This window comes from Hyposmocoma kahamanoa, unplaced genomic scaffold (assembly GCF_003589595.1).
Source record: "Hyposmocoma kahamanoa isolate Upper Pololo Valley unplaced genomic scaffold, ASM358959v1 78, whole genome shotgun sequence".
NCBI classification, from domain to species: Eukaryota; Metazoa; Arthropoda; class Insecta; order Lepidoptera; family Cosmopterigidae; genus Hyposmocoma; species Hyposmocoma kahamanoa.
Genome location: NW_020653945.1, coordinates 15862463 through 15890302, shown reverse-complemented (window position 1 = coordinate 15890302; position 27840 = coordinate 15862463). Strand labels below are relative to the sequence as shown.

At 36.4% G+C, this 27840-nt stretch overlaps 1 protein-coding gene across 4 annotated transcripts in view; it reads left to right on the top strand.

Annotated features, from left to right (window-relative positions):
- Window positions 1-26584, top strand: part of LOC113232721 (diuretic hormone 45) — a 170909-nt gene extending 144325 nt beyond the window's left edge. For 2 of the 4 annotated variants that reach the window (XM_026467496.1, XM_026467498.1), the window contains exons 3-6: window positions 11091-11228; window positions 13923-13994; window positions 22751-22937; window positions 25381-26583. In XM_026467496.1, coding sequence (XP_026323281.1) covers window positions 11091-11228; window positions 13923-13994; window positions 22751-22937; window positions 25381-25421 — 438 coding nt within the window. In that variant the 3' untranslated portion in view covers window positions 25422-26583. Of the gene's footprint in view, window positions 1-11090; window positions 11229-13922; window positions 13995-16885; window positions 17031-17741; window positions 18334-22750; window positions 22938-25380 lie in introns of those variants that run through there. The other 2 variants (XM_026467499.1, XM_026467500.1) reach the window with 2 other exon arrangements.
- Window positions 26585-27840: the final 1256 nt, after the last annotated feature.

Genomic DNA, 27840 nt, shown 5'->3' with positions numbered 1-27840 from the left:
AAATGTCAATCGGGAAACAATATAGAGAAATACCAACAAAATTAAATAAAAGGGCGTTTTCATACTCAATGAACATTTTTACACTAATTTTATAAAGAAAATGTTAATTGTTCGTGTAGTTTTGAAATGATAAAAAATAAATAAATACATATTAGGTAACATCACATACGATGCTCTGATCCCAATGTAAGTAAACTCAAGTACTTCTGTTATAGAAATCGGAAACAACAACGGCACCACAAAAAATAGTTTCTACATTGATCCGCCTGGAGATCGAACCCGGAACCTCAAAGACCACTAAGGTCGTCAAATATATTATACTTATATGTATTTTACTTGCGAAATATTATAATATATATGGAAACATACTATGTAAATTTGTGTCGAAAATATGCCACAATTTTGTTTTTATTCGTATTCCATTTACCATTTTACTTCTCTTTATTGAATTTTCCTTTTAGGCGTTGATTGAAAAAAATATTATTCGCTTTTATCATTTTTCTTGAAGATGCTTATTTTCCATATAGAATAATTTTAACTTTTGTAAGTTAAATAATTTGTATTTTTTACATATTAGCTCTTTCTACTCGGCAACTTTATAAATAAAGGCAAGTAAAGGCAGTTTTAGTTCATTTAGTTACATTATTTTATACAAACATCGAGTATCTATCCAGAAATAGAGACGAAATGTCATTTAATTTGATTGAAAATTATTCTGCATAATTCGAAACAATTGACGGGTGTCGACAATTGTTTCACTTCAAATCGACCAGTTTAACTTGAGCATTGATAAAGTGGACGAAAATTGATAATTTGCATATTTAATATTTAATTACCGATGAAATGTGATTACGTTTATTTTGTGATTATATGTTTTGCTGTTTTTCCCACACCACCGAATGAAACAGCCTCTATTATATTATCTTTATCACAATAAATACAGAATATTATTGGAATATACGGTCTGAACTGACCTCAGTTGTTGGCGCTGTACTATTTCAGTTCTCTAATGTGTGACTTCAGCGCAAACGAGAGTTGATATTTAAAAGTGTTATAATCCCCATTTGCCTGATGAGTTGCCAGGGATAGATGGGCCTTATTTCGTCTCTATTTCTGGTTAATATACGTGATGCATACAAACCACATACTGGTCTTGTCGCACATATTAAAGCACGGGTACGATATTACCCCAGCTGTACTTAACCTGGCATGTCGTTCATTAACACTGCCTCTAAATTTATGCCACGAAAGTTTTAATTTAAAGTGTCAAACTAGGGTGTAACTAATTCTACTATGAGTACCAAAGCTACGGACAGCTACATACCCAGAACAATCAGATCAGTTTTAACCAGTTTTTTAACCTTAGACAAGTTAATTTCCCAGATTAAAATGTGACTTGAGTGTTCTTTTGTCTCCCATTTTACCTTAACTCGTCACTAGAGACACACGGTGTCCTTATAACGATATAGGTATTTTTATTTTTAAAACTTTTATACATTTCATTTGGTGGTTTTTATAAGGGGAGAGGTCGTAGACTAAAATAAAAATAAATAAATAAAATTGTTTATTGAATAACGTATTGTACAAATGAATAACGAAAGGCTAATTATGCGAATAAATGTAAAATATAACACGTATACCTGAACTAGGAGAATCCTGTATTTCAGGCAAAAAATACTAATTATAAAGGTTACTAGCAGTGGGACGGTATAGATTTTTAAATATTTTTTGCAAATGGCTAATGAAAACACGTCTGAGCATTAGAGACAGAATCGGCTACCTGTAGGACTTTTTTATAACATCAAGAGACGTGATGAACAAGTCGTGCGCCTGGTGGTAAACGACACGCCTATCCATAACAGTTGTAATGCCACTCAGAGCCTTAAATCACAAAGATCTGAGGAGCCACTGCCTTTGCGGCTGTCACCATGATACTTGTATTAAGTTGACAAGTCCCATGTGCCTGTAATTTCACCAGCACCCTTACCCTTCAAGACCGGAACGCAGCAATGCTTGCGTTACAAACAAAAAGGCAGTACTTCACTGGACGAACTCTTTCACAAGGAGCTCTGCTACTACGGTCGCTACAACACCAAACTCGTTTGGGACATCGTGTGTCTCTGGAACTCGTAACACATTAATATATGTATTTTCATTTTTTTTTCGTTGATATCAAAAACAGCGTTTTCTTTGTATAATCATACACACATTTAACGTCGAATTTATTCCCTTATTATTTAGGTAAATTTAATCTTTGTAATATTTGCTATATATTGACTTAGGCAATTACGAAGCAAGTAATATTACTTTTGCGGGAAAGGAAGGTTTCTCTATAATCATAACAGCGTACCGACATTTTCAGAACCGAACACGTATAAGGCTTCCAACAAAGTGTATTTATTTGTCGGACCTACTTCCTTTCATTGTTTCACTGAGGCGATTGTACGATTTCATTTTTCTTAATGTTCTCATTTATTATTCTTATTGTAAGAAAACTTAAAGTATTTAACTTATGAGAAAATTTTTATTACTTGCGACAAACAAAGTTTTAAGAAACCTATATCAAAAGAATAACGTTAAATGAAATTATTTCTATTTAGAAAGAAGAAAAATTCAAAACGGCGGAGCCGACGAAAACATGACACAAAAATATAAGTAAGAGTAAATTAGTTATATTTTTGAGGAATTAAATTACTTCAAATGCTTATATTTTCATATAATTGTAACTTATAACGGCGAGACTGTTTCGTTAAAGCGTTTTATTAAAATTCGTTTAAATGTTTGCGAGAAGTATCATTCAATCCAGTCGTTCAAAGTACCAATTTATATAATGCTTTGTTAGTGGGTATCTATGAAACTTTACACATAAGTGACTCTAACCAGATTTAAGCACTTATTAATGACCACGCCGACAAGGTCCTGGATTAAATAGTAAAGTGAACCACTTTTACAAACAAACTTTTTAAATACTTGCTGTCTGGGTGTCCCCTCGACTTAAATTAATTATTTATTAAACAAAGAATTTCGTTGTTTGAGAAATAGTGATTGGTGAGTGGATGATACCAATCACTATTTACTATACCGGGCTATACTATTCTAGCCCGGTATAGTAAACCGTGTTGGTTTACTTTGCTACCTTAAAACGTCGTTGTCAGTCTTTTCGTGGCTTTGGTATAAAAACCTTCTAAGTCCACTTTTAAAAATTTCATAATTATTAATTATATTTAGTACATGAGACATGGTTTTAAAATGTAACAATAATATATGTCTCTGTAATCGAATTGGATATTTTAGGTTTTTACAGGTAAGAGCGATGCCACACAGGCGTATGTAACGCTATGATTCCAACGCACTAAGTTACTTTTATATATATTATCAAATGACGAGACTATGAAATCGTGTGCCTGGTGGAAAGCTACACGCCTTGCCATAACAGTTGCAGTGCCACTCAAAGCTTTAAATCGCAAAGACCTGAGCGACACTGACACTGCGTTTGTCACCCTGAGAAATAAGTTGGCCAGTCCCATGTGCCTGTAATTTCACCAGTACCCTTACCCTTTAAAACCGGAACGCAGTAATGCTCTTACATTACTGCTTGGTGGCAGAAATAGGTAAAGTGGCAGCATGTCTCTGGGAGAAGTCTTTCACAAAGAGCTCTACTGCTACTAAGTTAAAAAAGAAACAAAAATCAAGTTCCTGTAGTACTTCTCAGTGTATTTATAGCTATCTAATTTAAATTATTGATGTATATTAATTTGTCGATATTTTTAATATAGTTTGTTTATCGTTTTTTCACATGTAGTACAACGTAGCGTAATAGCTCAGGCGTTGCATCGTTGCAACGCATCGTGTGATATCACTCTTGTATGTAGCATCATAGTGTGTATGTAGTATTAGTGGCGAGGTGGCATCCTTACGTATTTCTGCCGTCAAGCAATAATGTGAGCATTACTGCGTTCCGGTTTTTAAGGCTAAGGGTTCTGGTGAAATTACAAGCACATGGAACTTGTCAACCTATGTCTCATGGTGTCGGGTGTAATGGCAGTGCGTCTGAGGCCTTTGTGATTAAAGTTCCGAGTACCACTGTAAGTGCTATGGACAGGCATGTCACTTACCTAACTGCCTCCGTGGCCGAAAGGTTGCCATGCCGGACTGCCACGCAGAGGTCCCAGGTTGGATTTCGGGGTCGGGAGAAATATTTGTATGGCCTACATTTATTTCTCTCGTGAGTTTGAGTGTAATTTGTGGTTGTCTATGTGTGTGTCCATGGCACCCGCGACACAGGGTTTCCCTAGTATGGGGTTGTGTTGAGTGTGTGCGTTATTATTATTACCACCGCCCAGTGGTAACTTCATTATCACCATTGTATCATAAAAAATGTAGTACAACGCAGTGTCACAACGCAACGCCGGCGCAACGCATTGTGTTCCATCGCTCTAATGCACTGAAGTTTTCTGCACATTTAGAGATAAATACAATAATATTTGAAAAATTGTGGACGATTTGAATTCCTAAATAAAAAAGACACAATATTGAAAAATATCGTAATATAAATAGGACGCATATTTTGTCCATAGACATTTTGATGTCGTTTGACGCTCTAAATATTTATGAAGCAACAAAATAACGTCACTTAATTAAATGACGGCGCTCATCTATGCCGTAGAAGAGACAGTTGGTCTGTACATAAACAAGCGAAGTTTACTGAGGAACAAGGTAGGCCCTACGCAAATAGAGTTGAGTTCTCCTTCAACCAGAAACCACACGAGAGCCTAATAGGCCTTGGCGCTTGACAAATAGAATTTTGTACTATTACTCTTAATTAACTTGAGTACTCCGAAAATGTATTATGTAACAAGTGACAAGATAAACATAGACTCTTACCAAGTCGCAACTTCTTAAGCTCGAACGAACTGAACGTGCGATTCTCAGGGTGGGATGGAGCCAACCCTTCAGATAACCGACCTCTGCAGGTAGGATAAAACCTGTGCAACAGCTGAGTTTTTATCATGCACACTCAAATCCCCTATGCTTTTAATAAACTCAACACTATTAGACGTAAACATACTGTCTGTCCTTCAGTTACAGTTTCAGTTTTGCAAAGCGTCATTTTTATTTTCTGGATAGGCTACTTATATAATAAAATTAACACTGTTCTTAATATTCAGAACTTTGTGCAGAGCGAAATGTAAGAAAGTTATTACCACAGACCACATAGTTATTACTAACTGGCTGTTCACTCTCGACTATGTGTTGACTGAAAAACTACTTACCGTATCGGATTAGGTTTTAATCACACAAACACGTACGCACACACTCGCGCATACAAACACACATACATTGTTTCCTGTTAGGCTACGGTTCATTTTGTAATATTATCCTATTTTTAAAATAATGTTACCTTCATTATACGCTTATTTATTTATTTATTTATTACATATTGGTAATTAACCCAAACGCAATAGTAAGACTTAAAGCTAAATGTACAATCAATCTTAAGTCAATTACAAAAGTGAATAAAATATGAAAATTGATAAAATTATAAATACAATAGAGCTTGAGGGAGTGAGCCTGGCGATCTATAAACACAGGTCACAGCCTAGTCACACTGAGGAACTTGTCATTATATGCATGAAATGTAACTACTTATAGAGCTTTCTTAGAGAAATAAAGCATTTTGTATTTGTATTTACAAGGTTATTTGCAAAATACTAATAACCCCGCAGGACTATATTACTAACATCATAAACAACAACTTTTGCTCCATGACTTTCAATAATTCATCAGACATTACTTTCGTACAAAAATGTTTAAATAGATCGCTGTGATTGGTAACTAACAACTCTGTGCGGTAGCAAAAGAAAGCACTCGCTACCAAAATTATTATTTTTTCACGCGGGAGTTAGAAGAATGAAAACTTAGAAGTTTATTTTTGGAAATGAAACTATTTTTCCGGATTTAAATCGCGTATATTTGTTTTTTCAAACAAACCGACGTTTCGGGCCCTTTACAGGTCCCATGGTCACGGTTGAGTTTATTTTTGGTAAATTTATTATGTTTTGCAAAAAGTCATGGAACAAAAGTTGTTGTACACGATGTTATTGTAGTCCAGAGAAATTGTTAGTATTTTACAACTACTCGTGAATTCAAAGGTTTCTTATAGTGACAAAAGTCAATATCAATATCATCAATTCAGCCATTAAACTAACAAAACATTTTATTTATTCCGCCTTCCCCTTTCCATCATCGGGGGACTAGACGTAGGTTTGGATTCCACACCTTATATGTTGTGGATATTCGAAATACTCGCACAGAGCGTTACGCTTCCACATTTATATTGCGAATGGCTATGGAGTGGAATTCCCTGCCTGCAGATTTGTTCCCTGAACGTTATAACTTGGACTTTTTCAAGGCGAGAATGAATACGCTTTATTTACTCCATCGTCGACCTCATCGTCACTTTCCATCAGATGGAGGTCAAATGCGCACTTACAATTGAATAAAAAAAAACATTAGATACTTATACGCAAAAATCTGTGGAATAATATTAAAAAAAGTATAATGTTGTCCCTATTGTGTTTTCCATAACAGGCGTTATCGCAAACAATCTTCTCCGTAGCCCCAAATTATTAGATTTTAAAGAAACCCTCATTATCTTACAAAAAACTGTATATTTAAATACATGCCGAATTATCGATTAGTTCACGCAGATAGAAAAAGACCAAATAGTTCTTATTAGAATACACCCTGAACATAGATACACACCATGTTACATTTATTTGCTTTTGACCGTAAATCGCACCTATAGAGCCAACTAACTTTATATTCTTCTTTATCTTTAACTTTATATTCTATCGTCTTTGTGTAGTATTTGTTGGGTGTGATATGAGTGTTATTGTTGAGTATCGTCTTGTACGTGTAATTGAAGCTAGCTGTTTATACATGAAATGGTAAGGGAAAGCTGTCACCTATTACAAACAACCCTACGTTCCTACCTAACAGCGTAGCCCTAACTCTACACTACTATATAGGTATACGTATATAGATAGGTAGAGGAAGCCTGTTACCATGCGACCTAAGGTAACAAACGGAAGGTAGGAAGGATAAGGGGTGCAAGGAGTGGATTTTGTCACTGCCATTCTCATAGACTCACAAGACTGATCATATAAGCTAACGGCTAAAGGGGTCTTGGCCGCAGTGAGAGGATGTTGTAGTTAGGAGAGTTCCGTCGTCAATGAGACAGCGTTAATATCTGGATTCAAAGAGATCTTTATTTCTAAAAACCAGATTATTTATACAGATTCTATTTACATGTGTGCGTGTATAACTACAATATAATTGTTAAATGTAAAACAAAGGAATACTCAGTAGGCTTTACTTGCACATTGCTATTCGGTCAGTGCACTGCTGAGTAGTCTATTATCGTCACGTGGTAATTTATGTCTGGTCGGGTTGTCTGTTCATGCCACCTGAATGTGAACAGCACCCATGGTTCCCAAGTTTGGCACCCAACTTTTCCGGAGAGAGGTCTACGAAATTAGTTGGATGACATTTTTGTGCTTAAGAAGGAGATTATAAAATTTCACATATACATAATTTGTTGCATGTACTTTGATGTGACATAAGGATTTTGATGTATGAGCACATGTAGCTTTATTACATGAAGGGTTTAAATGTCTAATTATAGCACAGAGAATGTGGAAAGTATGCACAAATACAGGTCATAGAGTAAAAAGCATGACCATCGCAGTGACAATAGTTGTATGCGGTTTGTATATAGCTTAAAATAATGTAATAAGTATATGTAAATATTAACTTATTTATTTATTTATTTACTTATTCAGGATATTCCACATAGCTTTAGCTTTAGCTTTCCACATAACTTAACTTTATACTTAAGAAATTGCCTAGTCGAAAAATAACAACTTTTACATTTTAACAAATTGCTCGGATAACTTTTTTATTCTTAAATAGGAAAGGAGAGTTACAAAATTTCGCATTTACATAATTTCTTTCATGGGCTTTGTATCATTTTTGTGATTTTCATATCACAAAGCATTTTTGACCTTGTATGATCACGTGTGGATTTCACGAATTTTAAATACATTCAGAATAATCAGACAGTTAATGCGTAACTATGTTGTACAATTCCTAATAGGGTCTTATTACAACACACCTTCGACGTAGACACACGATACTGCATTTATTTGAGTTCGGCTCATAAATAGAGATGGAAAAAACTGCTTACTTGAAATGTTAAAACATTGTGCTTTTTTAAAAAGAAAGCGTTCTTATAAAGGCGCTTTTCACTTTAAACTTATAAAATCGTTTAGAAAAACGTGTAAGCGCATAGACTCTTATGTTAAAAAAGCGTGCAACGTTGTGTTGATAGCGAAAAGCAAGAGTAGACCACTAAAGGTTTTATAAGTAAGTTTATTAGTAAAACACGAGTTTTATTTTTATTTATAAAATTATTATTCACATAGACGAATTAATTTGTTTAGAAAACATAGGGGGGACAGGACTTGAAATTTACGCACGTTGTAAAAAAATGAAAGCCTTTTTAAGTACTTTTCGTTTAAACGCCCACCTCTACTTATGAATACGGTTAAATCAAGCCAAAAGGCTGAGAAAAGCAAAATATATTAATTACCTTGCCTCAAACTAAGGAACTGTGAATACCAGAACAACGAAATTCAACCCATGGCTCTACACACACCCAGACCAGAAGCAATTTAGAAATCATTTTTCAAAGTGCTCTTTAATCTGCTCTCTGTGCAAACCGTTGAACCATATAAATGGATGTCTAGTAGTCTCTTAATCCTGTAACTAGGACATTTGAAGATATACTCCTCTAAAAACATGTTCTTACATGAAATAAGTTGCTATTTCAGGGGAAAAGGTGACCCATAATCCGCTGACGAAAAAAATCCGGTTAACTGCGCTAAATGGACGCTGCCCAAAATGAAAATTCGTAAAACATTTACGAATTATTCCATAATATACCCTCGGTATTACACAAATTACTCCTAAGAATTCTACATTTTTGTAAAAAAAAACATCTTTACCTGCTAAGACTTCAAACTATACTAAGATATCGTTGTTTACCCGTAAACGTGCAAGTATCTGCAAATGCTATTTTCTTTATAGCAAGTGATTTGGACTATACTGTATCCTAGTCACACACACAAGACATAGAAAAAAAATATATTTAAAAGTCCCGTGTGCCGAGGAATTTCTTTAACAATAAATTAAAAAATTAATGTGTTTAAAAAAACATAATTATAGGTATTTCCGCATTTAAATGCTAAAAAGCCGAAGCTACACCGAAAGCCTAGTTTGGAGGAAGGCCAAAAAAAGGTTGTATTATGTATGTAATTATGATCGCGGTTCCAATGGCCACAATACCAGATCGTTTAAAATGTCTTCAATCTTCTTTTGATTTCGACTAAACTCTCTGGTATTTGTGGCGAGTAGTTCATATGAACGTTGTCATCATAAGTCAACATTTTTTAGTGTTCCTCTAAATATGTATGTCCATGAGTATATTTCCACAACAGTGAATAAGTTCGATATAACATCAGGTCTACGAAGCACACTGAAAAATAGTCATTGAAATAAACAAGATGTTGATTAAAGTGTTAAAGCAACTTGTTTCATGATTATGAATAATTTTTATGATTGCACAAACAATTTAAAATAATGACTTCAATCATTTTGTTGATGCTATCAAGAATTTTAATAGGCTTACTTGATTAAAATTTATTTTTCAGTGCAACAGATATTCAATTCAAAACACGATTATGATAATTAATCAAATTCAACAATCTTCCTTGTATAGATCATTAGGAGTATATGGGCACGATCTCTTGCAAAACGCTTTCCTCATTTGATATTATAATGTCAGAAAATATTTGCAAATCTACAATTTATCTTCAAGGATTACGCTGATTATCCAGAAGACTAAGTTAAATAAAAGAACAGAGATGTTTGGTAATCAAATTATGCCGCTTTTGTGAAGTCAAAGACTTATTGTACATTCCGCGTTCCTTAAACTTTCTCCTTCATTTACAAAAAAGTCACAAACGAGACGTTCCTTTATAAGCTGCAGAATTTATTAACATTTAAAGACAATCATCTGTTCTGCTCATTATAAAAAAAAAGTTCATATTTTTGACGCTATATATTTACTTACACATTCACATTCGAAGTAGCAACAGGCAAGCCAAGAAATGTTTATTATGATCGCTGCTTGGCGGCAGATCGTCACGTGCATTCCAAACGAGGGATAAAAGCAAATTTTGCTTTGTACTTGGTTACACAAAACTTGTCGGGTGCGCCGAACATGATCAGAATAAACATATTCATTTGAATATTTATGCGATCACCTTACAAAATGCCACGGAGGATCGGGATCCATAGTAATCAAAGCGGGAGCCCAAAACCGATGACCACATCGCCAGACCTGGTTCCAATTTAAATATTCATCACGCGTCTTTAGTTGATAAGTTCAACATGCTCTAGTTGGGACTTATATATTTATTTCAGTGTGACAAGGTCAAAAGCCATGGTAATGAAATAAATTTGACGTTCCGTCTATCAAGAGTCATGGGTTCGAAATAAATTTGACGTTCCGTCTATCGAGGGTCATGGGTTCGAATCCGGACTTGCACCTTTGAGCTTCCGAAATTTATCGTGAGCTTTTCGGTAAAGAAGAATGCCGTGAGGAAACATGTACAGATCTGCAAAGCAATTTAATTATACCTATGTGTGAAACTCCCAATGCACATTGTGTCCGCGTGGGAAGACAACACTCTCATTGTGAGAGGACGTTCCCAGAGCATGCCTTGACGTGTTCTTAAAAATTTAAATTCGACGCTATGTCACATGCGATAAGAATGTTCCAAAGTCCAAAGTGTAACTTGGTTTATTATCGCAGTATCATAAATTATAGACGATGACAAAAATTACAATCAACCAACCAGTCAACCGCGACCAGGGGACCTGTAAAGGGCCCGGAAACGTTGGTTTGTTTGAAAAAAATCCGGAAAAATAGTTTCATTTCCTAAATGTGTGTATTATAATTGCAGATGTGGTGGGCAGTGTGGTGCGTGGCGATGGTAGCCGGGAGTACCGGTGCGGTGCCTGCGCCCTTCTACGATGGAGCCCTGATCGACCCCGTTATCTACCACTGGGGCAATATCTGGACACCCGATGACTCTACTCAGGTAAGACAATAAAAATATTTACTGAAGAATTCAATTGCAACAGTATGTGGTAACGGGCTGGCATGTAGGTCTGAACAGATCAATCCCGGGTGTGTCACTCCCTTAAAATGTGCCCCTTGGTATATCCAACTTATCCCGATCAGATTTACTCTGGTTGGGTATGGTACCAATGGCCAAAGAGAAAGATAGTATGGAGTAGCGAGCTAGTGTCTTCAACTCGACAAAATAGGCGCCTATCGATCGAGTGATCGATAGGCGCCTATTTTGCTAGTGGTGTGTGCAGGGTCCTACTCGAATGGCAACTCCCGCCTGTTCGGCGCATCGATGCCTACACATCACTTTATTTTTTTATTATTTTAGTTTTACCTACAGGTTATAAACATAATTTGAAAAATAAAGTATTCATCATATTATTCTCATGCTATATTGAAATAACCTTTGTTAAATGCAGTACTTACGTATTGATATTTTTACATCTGCCATCGCAGATTGTTATCTCGATTATGGGAGTACGATTATGAAAAAGAAATGGAATGCTGAATAATTCTGAATATGAAGTCACTGTTCTTAAAGCCACCCTAAACACAACAATAAACACGCCTACTATTTGGTGGCATTTTGTAAACATCGATCAAACGCTTCATTTCTGTAATAAACGGCGTGTGCTATGCTATACTATGGAGGTGCACTGCAAGATTATTGGAATGTGTGCGTCCGTACACGGCGTGTGAGGGGTGTGTAAACATACAAGCCGCTACGTTTGTACGAAGTTACCCTACTTGGTATATTATACTACGGTGATACCTAAAGTGAAAAATGTGTTTATTATAGAGCGGCGGTTAGAGTGCGAAGCTCTCGCCTTTTATAATTAAGAAGTTTTCGGGATATACAGGCGTGGAGCGTTGGGAGTGCTTCACTAGCCTGCCAATAAACCGCACGTGTTCCCGGTGTTGAGACAAAATAAAACCTAATTGAAAGCTGACGAATTTACAACATAGTTTCTTTGGTCACTAAAATTATTTTGAATAACTAATATAATTGATGAACTACGGAACCACATACAATTTACCTCTTTATGTAGTTGAAAATATGAAATTTTTACGATTTTTTCCGTGTTGTGTATCTGAAATCAACCCATTATTGATCTAATAGTATCAACGAGTTGACTTTAACTTTCTTATTAATACCCAGTAATAAGTTAAATAATACATGTGGCTAGCAAGTACCTGTATAATATAACCAGTGAGCAAATATCTATTTTGGGGGTGTTTCTTCAGTGTAGTCGAGTGTGTCGTGCTCACAGAGTGAAAAATTGACCATTCTGCTCCCGGCCATGGAGAAAATATAGTTTGTATACACAGTATTTTGTTGATATTTGTCTCCTGTTTGTTTGAATAGTTGAATTTGGACTTGAACAACACAATTTAAAAAAGGTTTTTTGAGTTATTAAAAAAATCTTGTAAGTATTTAGTGAAATTGCACTTGAATTGCAATTCAAGTCTTTTTAGGGGGACTTGATGATATTTTAGGACAAAACTTATATGCAATATAGTAGTTGAAATTTTTGCTTGAACGCTATTTAAAAATATATAAAAAGGTTTTTAATTGAAAAGGTATATTCCAAAATTGAAGACTACGTGTTAGATAAAGATGTACGGAAAGACGACACGACTCTAGATTCCACACAAATTTGATTTAAAATGTATTCCATAGCACTAAGTTTATTTGAAAAGAGCAACGACTTTTTTTTTGTTTTTGACGGGGGGGAAATCTTTATGGATACACCCGAGCCCAGGGGGACTCAGGGGTTATGTGGGGACTCTCCCTCCAGACTGGAGGGCCTACCCCACTAAAACCCCCCCGGGTTTCCCTCTCGCCGGTTGAGTTGGCGCCGTGGGATCAGTGAATATTCACCAGGACGCCGCCCGGTCGCCCTAGCTTACGCCAGGGCTCCCGCGCTAACGGAGGGGCGAGTCGGTTGTCCTCCGACCCGCCCCCCAGACGAGTGAGACCGTGCAATGCAGGCTCCGGAGTCCCTGTCCAGCGAACTGCCTTCGCCTTCTCCCCGTACGTCTGCGCCGGAGCGGGTGCGCGTCCGCCGCGTCCTCGCGCACCCGCTCCGGCGCAGACGTCCCGTCCTCGCGCACCCGCTCCGCGGCCTCCTTTTGCGACATAACCTCGGCAGCGAGAGGTCCTTTTTCTTTTTTTGCCCTACAGTCCCCGTCAGAGTGTGGCGCTGCTCATCCCACCGGCTACACACCTCTAGGGTGTGCTGCGCGGTGTCATCCGCAGCGCCGCACTCGTGGCACGACGGGGACGGTTCCCTCCTCGCCACCTTGTGCAGGTAGTGACCGAAGCAGCCGTGCCCGGATAGCACCTGCACAAGGTGGTACGACAGTGGCCCGTGGGACCGGTTTACCCACTCTACGAGGACAAGGCGGATCGCCTCTATGGTACGAGCGCCGCGCCATAGGGGGGATCCGCCAAGAAAAGAGCAACCCCTAAATATCCTTGCTTGTTCTTATCAGGGAAATTAGCATAGTGAAATGAGCAGTAGCTTAAAAAATTACGTTTTCAAGTGTAAATTTATTTGACCCATGGAATAAGTGATTATTTGATCTTTGACCTAGAGGTCAAACTCAGTGTAGTCGCTTTTTCGCTACTATAAACTATATCATAAGTTTCCTATTGCAGTTGACTGATCACAGCGTGGATGCGTGGCCATCTTCAAACGGTGTCAGCGGAGTCAATGTTCCACGTTACGAGGTACATTGCTATTTGCTAATTTATATTTTATTGCATTTTATGACTTATTCTAATCAATCTTTGTAACTACGGAAGATTGTAATAAAAAAACTAAGCGTGTTAGCTGAAAAAATCGAGACGAAAAAAGCAAGAAATTCACTTAACAAATGTCAAAAATTGTGGACTGAATTTCTAACTCCATATCGCCTAGATAGTCTTTTGTTTCAATGAATTATTCACAAAATAAGTAGTTATATATTAAATTCATGCTATAGGTTATTGACTTGGTATGAATTTTGAAATTGTGTTTTGTGTAGAATGCTTACATCATATCAATAATTAAAGACAAAAAATAGGAATAAGACATCGTCACAGTCGCGGGTAGTAGAAGTATGAGACCAGCGCAGTGCCTTGCTATATGGCACAAACTGCGGCCAGCCTACCCAGTGAATGATTATGAAGATAGAAGCTTACTTTTCTGAGGAACCATATAGAAGTTTTTAAAAATCCATATACCTTCATAAATTCCGGAGAATTTTTGTATCGAATACTGATCCAACAATGTCGTAGGTAGATACCTAAAACTTCTTCTTTTTAAAATTTCTTTGTTTTGATTCGAAGAATTTTATACGGGCGGCAGCAAATCACGGTACACTTTGATGGGTCTTGTTCCATTGCTCTGGAGGCGTTATTCGAACTTAAGTGCATGTATATCCTGATGTGCTCTTCACTGCACGTCAATTGTAGTAAACAAATGCATAGTATCGTTCGTAGTTAATATTTACTTTACTGCATTAAAATAGTGTATACTACATTAAAATAGTGTATACTGCATTAAAATAATGTATAATGCATACGTGTGTAGCTTACTTGAATTTGGCAGTGTTATGTGGACAGGGGTCCATATAGCACTTACGTAAATACTATTGAACGCATTCAGAAGGTATTTATTAGACATCTAAAGTATAGAACTAAAAAACAGTTTTTATCGTACGCAGAAGCATGCAAATATTATCCATCGCATGTATAACCTTGAAGATCGTAGAACACTGCTGGACTTGACTTTCCTTAGTGACGTGGTCAACAGTCGCCTCGACTGTTGCTTCCTAACTTCATCACTTGGACTAGAAGTGACCCGACGAACTCCTCGTTGCCCCATTAATAAAGTTTTCTGTGTTCCTGCCACTCGTACAATGTATGACAAGAATGAACTGATTTCACGCATCGACAGCCTTTATAATACCACCTATAGAGAGATTGATATTTATGCGAACTCAAAAATGGCTTTCAAAAATTAAAATAGTATAAAATTAAATAAATAGACGATTGAATTGAAGTTAAGTTAAATTAATTAATATAATTTAGTTTTTCGTATGCACACACATATACACACGCAAACGCACACACTCGCTCTCACACAACAACACCTTTTCACTAAAACTCATCCATACACTGATTTCAATAATATAATCTACACAATCAATTAAGAAGTACTACTACTAATGCAAATTTCACAGTTATATAAATACTTATTTAGCTAGTTTTTAGAGTATAAACATGTCTAAATTTATTATTAGCGATAATGTACAAGTTTAAGAAAATATTTGTGGTATACTGTAATTAGCGTAGTTGTATGGATTGTTTATCTTTCAAATTGTTAATGTATTGTAAGCTGTTGGATGCCCGAAATAAATAAATAAATAAATAGTATACATATAATGGTAAGTACCAAGAAAATATTGCTTCTTAGTGCGTGAATTTGCTTTGTGTCAGCTTTACCTTCATAACGCAGAATATAAGAGTCGCAAAAAGTGTTGGTTCGTCCAAGTTGAAACAGTTTAATTGTTGACAATATTATTGGTATATTTTTATAAATGCATCAGTACCTTCCAAACACTACTATTGGCTGTGCCCTGTTCAGGGTCCATAATTTGATCTCAATATATGTAAAACATCTGTAATGTACATTATGGAATGCAAATAAATAAATAAATAAATAAAAACACAACTTTATGGACAGGATAATTCTTCTCTCAACGCGTCTAACGCTTTGTAGTTAATATAATAAAAGATAGGTACTATAAATTACACTTTCGCCTTTAGAAGAAAGTAATCTCTATAATTGTATGATACTGAACGGCTGACCTCAACACGATTTTGATATTTAATTCTCAGATATTCAATGCTTTTAATTAAACGGCCCTTGTAATTAAGGTAACAAATTACAAGAGATTGGTAAAAGCTTCCATTTCTGAACTCTAAATTATTTCACGTTATTGCCGGCTGGGCTTCGCTTTGAAGTATTTTTGTTATTATTTATTAATTGTCTATGAAAACTAATCTCCAAACTCGAGATAGTCGACGAATTAAAGACCATAATTCTTCGATTGCTTGGATATGTAAAGAGGATGGGAAAGCATCATGAGATGAGCCAAAAAGACGCACAAAATACAATTTTGGCTCATGTTTGGCCAAAATCTGAACTAGTGGAATGTGAAGATATCTCATATCTAGCAGTCCAAGCATAAACTGTGGAAGAGATGTGCCCTGGGTTCCACGAGCTACGTTGCTTCATAGATCTGTAGACACTCAAACAAGAAAAGAATGATAATCAATAGTAAACCTGTAATAAACTTTGTGTAAGAAAGTAGTTATTGTTTATTTTTTAATTCCTTTAAAATATCCTTTTTCAACATCTTAACTTATGTATTACATACACCAAACACGTTGAGGATTTTTACGGAAGAAGTTCGTCAAGGTATTCTACAGGATATGTTGTTAGTTAGATGCGTAAGTATCGCGATATATAAATAGCAACATACTTCTGCAAGCTTTGCTATACTCTAAGCTCTCCGCCAAACCCCAGAAAATATTGTGCTTGTTCATTATTTAATAAATTGTGCGGGGTAAAGGAGGAGAGCGGGCGTGGGAAGCGGGGGGGAACAACGTTGTCCATCGACATGCCCATGCGCCTGCTTCGTGACAAACTCAACCAGATCATGACCGAGAAGATCAAGAACTCCAACAGGGAGTATTTGAAAACCATCGGAAAGAGGGGTGAGAAATTTTCGTGTTGTTATTCATGAGGTTTCCAGAACATATCTTAGAATCACTGTTTTAACAAACGCCTTTTTTTAGATGATTCAATCATACATATATTATTCTTTACTAACCTATCATACAGTGTCATACAGTAAATATAAAAAATGGCCCAAATCCCTCGTCTAATGTATTATTCTTATTTTATCACATAATAATGCTTGCGTACTCCCTTATTATTTATTACTTTTATCTGAAATATCGCACAGAACAGTACGGCACAATACCTACAGTACGCTACGGTATGTTACATTAGCGTTTCAGTCGAATATCCGTATAATTTGCCTTTTTTGTCTTAAGAATGAATTCTTTGCAATTTAAAAATTTGTTTTTTTAATTAGGTTTAGGTACAACTTAAAACACGTAAGTTATAACCAAAAAGAGTAAAGGTCTGGCCTAAGGCAACCTGCGGACTTTCAACCGAAATTGAAATTAATTATAATCATAACTAGCAGATGATCTATCATATTACTGTCCTATGCGGTAACCATCGATCTTTGACACATCTTAACATTTCTAACACATATAGATTTACAATTCAGTTTTACTTGAAATAAGCCATTAAGCATGTTTTGCTTACAATACTTTTACTTGTATATTGGTATTTAGTTTGTTTTACTTGTAGATTAGTATTTAGTTAAATGCCTTACTTTTTTTTTCATTTTACAGGTGCTGCATGGGTGCCCCAAGGATTAGAGAGAGCCATCTAAAACTGCGAAGAAGCCTAATGCGTAATTTACTTCTATTCAATAGATGCCTTGTGATTAAGAAACTTCTTGTACAATATGTAATATGCATTGCATAAATTGTGCGAACTTACTTAAAGCATAGTATAATAAAACAAGTATGGTAACTCAATGCAAACGTAGCAGCGTGGCGCCGCGTGTCGTATATGCACGCAAACATTCGTAAAATCTCGAGATGCACTCACGTTGCATAGCGCTGGTCGTCACGCGCGTCTTTCATTATTATGCTAATGTGTCCGTATTAGGGTTATTGCGAATATCAGCATCCGCATCTGCAACCGCGGGTAATATGCATAAATTAAATATCCGCATCCGCATCAACAACCGTATTCATTGATGCTGTTATTCATTGCGAATGTTCGAGTCCTGACATGACCTAAAAGGAAGGCTGGAATAATTTACAAACCTTCCAGTAACAGACTGTAAGCCGAAAAAGTGGTTCAACTGTTGTTTTTAAAATATACTTTGATAAAATTACAGAACGATTAAACGAGCGGCTTGCATACATACAAGTCGAGATGCTCCGTTTGAATGGAGTTGCCATACTTGTCAATATACTTAAAGTATATTGTACATAAAAGAAATTATCGATTGTCGATTTCACGAGCATTTAGAATTATAAAATAAAATGTTTTATTTAACGTAACGTAATAAGAATAACCTAAATATTTCTATATTACCATGTAGAGATCTGTAGTGTTATATGACGTATTGTAAAAGTTCCCATGACGTGGTATTAATGACAATGTTTACTTCCAGACCTTGTAGATTGTGCTAGACATACGAAATAAATATTGTTTAGAAAAAAGTGTTTTATTTCTTGTTAAAGGTCCCTTTTTATAGAAATCATATTTTCTGTTCGTATTAAAATAAGAGGTTTATCATACTCATAGATATACTCGCGCAGATACATCATTTAGCCGTTGTCTATTACAGTGATATACAATATGATATATTAACAATATCAGCCCAATATATCAATATATTTTGTTTTCGACAGGTGTATGTCTGAAATTGTGGTAATGACGATGTTAACATGCTTTTATTTTGTTCTTCTTTAATTTGTTTGGCCCCTAGAGCGCCCTACTACGAGTGCTGCAGCAGCGCCACTACTAATTTTCATGCAACATTTAGAAGCACAGTTGCAGCGTCACTGTCAGTCATTGTCGTGATAAACGCGCGGCATTTTTGTATTCAAAATTACTGAACTAAAAATTACTGAAGCCATGGCACTGCAGCAGCGCCACTACTCATTTTCATAAATCACTTAAAAATGTAGTTACAGCGCCACTTTCGTGATACGGCAGCGCCTTTTTTTGCAGTGACAATTAGTGAACTAAAAATTATTCAAGCTGTGGCTCTGCAGCCGCGCCACCACTAATTTTCATACAACATTAAGACGCGCAGTTGCAGCGTCACTGTCGTGATACGCGTGCGCCATTTTTGCAGTCAAAAATTACTGAAGCGCTACGGACTGCAGCGCTTCCACAAGCGTCTAATTTGAAGGCGCCATTATTATGCTTCATGTATAATAATATAATGTAATAGAAATGTTGCTAAATAGAAGTTCTCAAAGCAAAAGACAGCTGTAATTGGCCACAAGTAAAGCACTACAAATCAAAGTCAAACACCACTCAAGAATCACAGAACTCTATACACCAGAAGCGAATGTAATTCAATTAATTTCAATGTAGGTACTAACTACTTAATTAGTCTGCCTTATGCTGGCATTAGTATCGCTTTACCAGTGAAAGCTGAGCACATTCAAATACTATCAAAACCACACCAAACACCACTTTAATATCAGGTCACAGTAGTTATTTGATACAGAGGGGAAAGCTACAGAATAATAATATTGGAAATGTGAAATTTTTTTCGGACGTTTTTGCCAATGACTGAAAATCAGGTTTTATATTTTTTTGACACCAATGGTTTTTTTACCGCATAACTGAAAGAGAGAAAAATATAAGAAATGAGGTAACTCTATATCGTGAAATACTCTTTTAAATAAATTTTATTTTATAATTTCATATTTTACCACATGACAACTAAATTAAAAAATAAAATTAAGTAAAATTAGCAGTCTGGACGCCTTAATTAGAAAACGCGAAACATTTAGTGAAATTAACAAATAAATTATGTATAATAGACATTAAATATAAACATTATTTTAAAGCAGTTTATTGAACCTTTATTTTCCAAGTTACTAAAGCTGATTTCAGAACCTTTTAGGTCGTAATCAGACCAGGTGTAACTTCATGGTGCTCATATTACGTTTTATAGTGACGCAAGAAAGAGTTTATGTTGAACGCCGCGTGTCGCTTAGAATTCTGCGAACCAACGCTGGTCGTAAGCACTATATGAAAACTGCCTTACGTAACAAATACTACAAAGACGACAGTGACTTATGCAATGATATTACTTATATGACTTCTATATGATAAATACGAGCACGTGGTACGGAGAGCGACTCATCTCCCTTTACAACTGAGCTTAAATTCATCTTTATCCTACTTATTACATTACATTATTTATTTTATCGAATATCATGTTTTTATTATCACGCTATACATATTTTGTCAAGAAAATACTCTAAAAGTTTGGTATTAATATTGATACAAAGATCGAACAAATAAAAAGAAAAATTCCTTCTATCCGGCGGGATTCGAACCAGCATCTGTTTGCCAGACCGGGGGCTAATCGCTCTCCCAACTGAGCTACGGAACAAATTAGCAGACCTCATTCACGGTGATCAGCCGTCAAATAGTATCACCGTGATTTTTTACGAAGGAACGACGTTCCAAAATCACATAGTTTGTATTTCTGTTCCACTAACTGTCTCCATCACTCACATCATGCCATAAGACGTATTTTGCAAACAAAATCATGAGTGATCTCCGTTCTGTAGAGACTGACGACGGCGCTACTCATTGTAATTCGGTTTTATTTCTAAATTCTAATTGTGAATCAAAAAATTATTAGATCAGTGTAAATATTGTAAATACAATTAAGATACATAGTCTTATTAACGAAAAAGTAAAGGTTATTGCGGATCAATTTTTGTAATGGAATTTAATAATTTGGAAGACTATTAGAAAGTAGCCGCTTGGCGTGATGTAAATGACAGGACGTGACAAAATCACGGTGATTTGTCACTGTGATTTTTTTGTAACTAGAACGGTAGTCACGGTGATAGAAATGTTTTTCCCCATGTCTAAACTACGAACATAATATATTACATTAGTTCAGTACATTGAACAGGTCAACATTATTGTTAAAGACACGTATGATAGTTATATATCTGACTTCCTTGTTAATTAGCTATATCAATTTCCATGGTACTAATACTGACCTACTTTTCTTCATAAAGGCCGCCCTGCATACATAAATTTGTATTTATTACAATTTGTGTACTATTCAGACTGCTTTATAATAAAGGCTATAAATAACTGCTTTATAATCATAAATATTGATATAATTTATACTATACTTTACAAAACGTCTTTTATTTCGTTTGTTCATGAAGACCTATGGATTCTACTTAGATTTCATATGGAAAGTAGTTGACAGAAGTAAAATATGCTCTATTATACGCATTATTATATTATTGTATAGGTTTATAATGTTAAAAATGTTATTTAAATTAATGGGCGTTCTTGACTGTGTATTAAACACAGTAAACAAAGCAAAGCATCAGCAGTAAGGTCACCAATCACTGTTGTTTTTTATTGTCAGTTGTCGAAAATATAGAACTATGGGTATTCAAGTGGGGTATCCGTCCACGTGCCCTACGGTATCACGTCGTCTGAGACTTGCCCGTGCATGTGACAGTTATCCTTTTATTTTCCTCATTCCATATCGGGTACTGACATTTTTTATTGACACTGACCGTTTTATTTATTATCCGAGACAAATACAACGATGAACTTGGTTGCATATTTTTTGCTTATGAGTGATATTTTCTAACATATATACATCATTTTCATTATAAATAGACTTTTATTATTGTATGGGCTTCAGTCGTCAATAGTTGCGATATTATCAGACATGTGCGTATTTTATTTTGAATATTTACGACACATTTACGTATTACGTACAAAGAAATTTACGTATTTTTTAAGCGACTTTAAAAAAAGGAGGAGGTTCTGAATTCGACTATGTTTTTTTTATATGTATGTTACGCGATAACGCCAGCATTTGTAAACCGATTTTGATGATTCTTTTTTTGTTGGTGATAGGGTACCTCAGTATTGGCCTCATTTAAATTTGAAGAAAATATTTCACCTCTAAGGGTGTCAAACTAGGGGATGAATCCGATTTCGCGGACATTCCGGTTACCGATTTAAAAAACACTTGGCAAATAGATGTAACGACTTTTGAGGTCGGTTGATTTAGTACTCTGTACTGAGATTATTCTTGTTGTAATATGGTCATATATTATTAACCGACTTCAAAAATGGTAGGAGGCTCTTAATTCGACTGTTTTTTTTTTGTGTGTGTATTACGCTATTACTCCGACATTTGTGAACCGATAACGAGACTCTTTTTTGTTAGAACTGATTTCAATGAAACTTGGCAAATATATATACAATTCCACAAACTATTGAGGTCTGTTTTTTAAAAAGTTTATTATTAGTTATTAAGGTTTGCAAACTGTCATATCTGATGTAGCAAAATGCTGGTAGATTTTCTTGAAAAGTTACTTTGGCTATATAAGACAAAGTAACTTTTCAACTTATATCTTACTACAAATTGAGCGTCTTGCAAAAGTAGTAGAAGTCAGTTCTAATACAGCAAGCCTCTTGTTTACTTGTCCCCACTTCATAGAGGATTGTCGGTCCAAATAGATACATAGATATAGACTTATTCACATAGTTAGTAAGCAAATATCTTTTATAACATATAGATAAATGACAAATATATTTTGCGTAGACACTGTCAGAACTTCGAGAGGAGCATACACGGCCAAAGCGCAAGATGCCATCACTGTCCATCAACAACCCCATGGAGGTGCTGCGGCAACGGCTGATGCTGGAAGTGGCCCGCAAGCAGATGCGCGAAGCAAACCAGCGGCAGGCTCTCCGCAACAGGGACTTCCTAAAGAGCGTCGGCAAACGAGGTAAGTACAACAGGCGTTATAAATACAACAACTCTAAAGTAACGGATAGTACAATCAAGCGTAATTTAGCAAATATTATTTATACAAATTGAGAAGTCATATATTTGGTGTGTGTTTTAGACTGTTAGTAATTAACAGTATATCTTTATAAACCGTTGCAATAACTTCGACTGTTTTTTTTTTTCGTTTACTGGACATTTCTTTTATAATACCTAGTGACGGTATTATAAAAGAACAAGTCCTGCGCCTGGTGGTAAACGACACGCATATCTATAGCAGTTGCAGTGCCTTAAATGGCAAAGATCTTAGGGGCACTGCCACTGCGCCCGTCACCTTGAGACATAAGTTGATAAGTCCCATGTGCCTGTGTAATTTCACCAACACCCTTACCCTTCAAAACCGAAACACAGTCATGCTAACATTATACTGCTTGGCGGCTGAAATAGGTAAGATGGCAGTGCTTGGGGACTGTAGGGCAGGACCTCTCGCTGCCGAGCGTGGTTGCCGCCATGCTCGATAGCAAGGAGTCCTGTGAGGCGATCGCCTCCTTTTGCGCAGAGGTTATGTCGCAAAAGGAGGCCGCGGAGCGGGTGCGCGAGGACGCGGCGGACGCGCACCTGCTCCGGCGCAGACGTACGGGGAGAAGGCGAAGGCAGTTCGCTGCTCGCCTGATCCCCTAGTGAGACCAGAGGGCTTTGGACAGAGACTCCGGAGCCTGCATTGCACGGCCTCACTCGTCCAAAAGGAACTCTACTGCCACTAAATATATACATACGAGTACTCTTTGTTAATTTACTTTAATGTTATATAATGGCAGCATTTCACATGGCTACTTGTATTCTCTATTGGGTGTTTGATGTACTTCAAAAAGTATTTGACGTTCAGACACGCAAACACCGGCAAATATGACCGTCTACACATGAAGCCGAATAAGGAGTTAAAATAATGAATATGACCGTAGCGTAGACGATTTACCAGCGCGTGGTAATGCGAGTTGGGTGTTTGATGTATTTATCGAATACGCAAACAAGACAAATATTTTGTCACACATGCTACCTACACATGGTGATAGTTTGCCAAATATATCAAATATGCGAATAGGAATAGCCATGTGGAGTACCACCATTATATAAACACTAACCGAATCACCAAACTTCAAACCGGAATATCTTTAATACCAGACTTCTCAGAATAGTAAAACTGAAACCAATTTTGTTCAGGAATTAAACTCTACATATATGTATTAGTAAGTATAAGTTTATTTACTATATTTATATATACATAAATTTATGTAGGTATAATAAATATATCGTTATTTATTAAATATTTCATAAATTACTATGTGTTTTTATTTAATTTATTTATTTTGTATTTTTTTTTAATTTACACAATTTACTTTTATTTTTATTTTTTCTTTGTAAAATTAGCACACTACTTCTCCCGCTACGATTAGCTTTCGTCTAACTCAAAGGTTGTCTGGAAGAGATCGCTCTTACCGATAAGACCGCCTTTGCCCACATTAGTTTTAAGTTGTTTATGTACTATTCTTGTTCTTGTGTGTGAGCAATAAAATGTTTATTTATCTCCATATTTAACCGACTTCAAAAAAAGGAGGAGGTTCTCAATTCGACTGCATGTTTTTTTTTGTATGTATGTTACGCAATAACACCGGTATTTGTGCACCGATTTTCATGATTCTTTTTTTGTTGGAAAGAGGGTACCTCCATAGTGGTTCCATTTAATTTTGAAGAAAATCATCCACCCCTAAGAGTGGCTGTTCACGCATGAACAGATCATTTTTATAAATAGCGCCTAAATTTTATTATAAGGTGCAATTATATTAATGGTTGATTTTGCTAGTCTCTAATTTAAGGCGTTTTTCTCTTAAAATATACTTTGAGAAGTGAAAACAGATTTTTATTATCTCCTGTATCAAATTCCGTATAGTCGCGAACTAAGGGTTGAATCCGGGCAAAAAAACTTAACAAATAGATGTAGTTCCACGTACTTTTGAGGTCGGTTTTTTTAGTACTGTACCGAGATTATTTGACATGTTTTTCAGAAATTTCATGTTTGACATTGTTCTATTGTTTTTTTTTCGAAGCCTTGCAGTTACTAAATTCACATTTATCACAATATTTGAAAATTGTCCTGCGGGTTAACATCCCACTGCGCCGCCCGCTGTCCCGTCAGTCGCCATCGGGCGCATGTCGATGTCGCATCTGAGTAAAATTTTCTCCGCCTGTTTTTATTTTATTCATATTAATTTTCAGCGCGCGAGGGGTGACCCCCACGCCTCACCTCTTAAAATGTAGGCTCGCTATGAAATAGCTCGCCTTAACGTTGCTAATTTATAATAAAAGGAATTAGTCGTATTGTGACAAGGCTCTTAATCTACCTTTATGTAGCAAAGTGATTATTGTGTCCTCTTTGTTTTGTGCAGGCTTCCTGGGAAACCGTGTACCAACATTATACAGCAACTAGAGCCTCTACCCTAACCCTTCAGTTGCGCGGGCGCCGCCACCGGCTGGGTTCCAGACGCCGCGCCGACATTTTGCCTCTAATGCCCTGGCATTACTTTTCTATCTACGATGACAACCGAGTACTCCTTCAACCTAAAGTTTTTCAGTAACAATCATATCGTAATCTTACGCTTTGTGAAACAGAAACAAATAGATAAGAGAAAAATATAGACATAATCACAAAAATCTGTTAACATGTTTCATATTTATTTATAGACAAACCCTTCAAAATGTCTTAGTAGTTATATAAAACGCTTTTACTTGTATATGTACTGTCTATAGTGTCTGTTTATATTTTTATCATTTTTTATCTAAAGCTGAGTTATTCAACCCCGCTCACGAAAATGTCAGGGATGTACTTGTAAGCTTTTAATCACTAAAGTAAGATTAATAGCGTTGTTGAACGACAACTAAGTTACTTCATTGCCAACGACTTATTTTACGTTCACGGCTCCATTTGAGTTTTTACTTGTTCCTTTAAGATTTTCGTTGTTAAAACTCGTGTGAATAGAATGAGGTTATATAAAACTTTTGCAGGCTATTAATCCATATTATACTCCTTGAGTGTTGATAGACAACGACAAATTGGAAGTGACCGACTATGCGGGACGCTCATTGTTCACACACTTCGTTTATCTTAAAAAATGTATATTTTATTAAATTTATGGCTTTGTAGATACGTTTTAAGGTAATGGTGCATGTAAGCCAGCTCAACATACGCCATCACCTTACTTACCTGTATGTCTTAGTCGTGGCGCGACGCTCCGCACTAAGTACCTCCTGACCCTTTCTTGTTCCATATTAGTAGTATTTTTATACGCTTGTTATTGTTACCAAATGGTGCCGTTTCGTTGTACTGTACTATTAGATCATACTTCACAACCCCATTTGTAGTGTACTCCTACATTGAAATGATTTACGCCATAATTTTAAGGTTGATTATCGCTAGCGCCTACTAGCAAAGTGTTTAATATTAACAATTTTAATAAACAATATCTTAGATAAATGTAACGCAGCCACTAGAAGTTTAGTTTCATAATTTATATGTACAGTGTAGCTGTTACAAAGTCTATATTTTTAAGTTCCATTGATCTCTACTAGCATGTAATACGTAGACGAATGTAATGGTTCGTACAGAATAATTCCGTTCAATAAAAACGTTAACTTATTAACATTGTTTCTGTTACCTTCCTCTAGATCAATGATCCCCAAAGTGGTCTATATCGACCCCCAGGGGTTCACTTCAACCTGCAAGGGTCTATGTCAGAGAAAAAAGCATAGCAAGTGCATGACACGTTATCGGGGATCCACGATAATGAATCCTATTCATGTCGTAACCATTCGATGACCTCTGTGGCCCAACGGCTTATACTGTGGGCGCTGGATGAGGATGTCCCGGGTTCGATTCCCGGTAGGACCAAAGTGAGAAATTAACTTTTTTTACATTAGTGCTGGCCTGGGTGTTATGAGAAGTGCCCCAGGTTGAGTTTCTCGCCTTTCCATCATCGGGGGACTAGACGTAGGCTTGGATTCCACCCCTATCTTGTGGATATTCCAAAGATGCGAATCTTTCGAATATCCACAAGATAGGGATACGAAGCGTTACGCTTCCACATTTATATGGCGAACGGCTATGGAGTGGAATTCCCTGCCTGCAGACCTGTTCCCTGAACGTTATAACTTGGACATTTTCAAGGCGAGAGTGAATAGGCATTATTTAGGTGTGCATGCTCCATCGTCAACCTCGTCCTCACTTTCCACCAGGTGAGATGGAGGTCAAATGTACATGCTTGTTTAAAAAAAAAAGAATTCCGTTGCTCTCGTACTCATAGTACCTATAGGGATTTCCCTAGTTTGAAACCAGGCAATTGGTATGGTTGTCTAGCAAATTATTATTATTATTTTGAATGCCTATTTTAGACTCTCGCCTCCCCCGTGGCCTAAAAGATTATTATTATTGTGGCATGTTTGCCATAGCATATGCCAGAGCAAAGCCAATTGCTGCCTCTTCGGTAAGCGAATTCATTTAATGAAGGCGGTGCTAGCGATGGGGTATTTACACTGTGTCTACTGCCGCCTTCGCCGAAATCACAGAGACTCAACAAAACGTTCAACAAAATTCCAAATCATATAAGTGTGTGTAGATAGTGTCAATGGCAGGATTTTGTACATTTGATATTCTGCTAAAGAGTTAGTAATAATAATAACGCACACACTCAACATAGCCCCGCACTAGGGAAACCCTGTGTCGCGGGTGCCATGGACACACACATTGACAACCACAAATTACACCGAAACTCACGAGATAAATAAATGTAGGTCATACAAATATTTCTCCCGGCCCGGGAATCAAACATGACAACCGTTCGGCCACGGAGGCA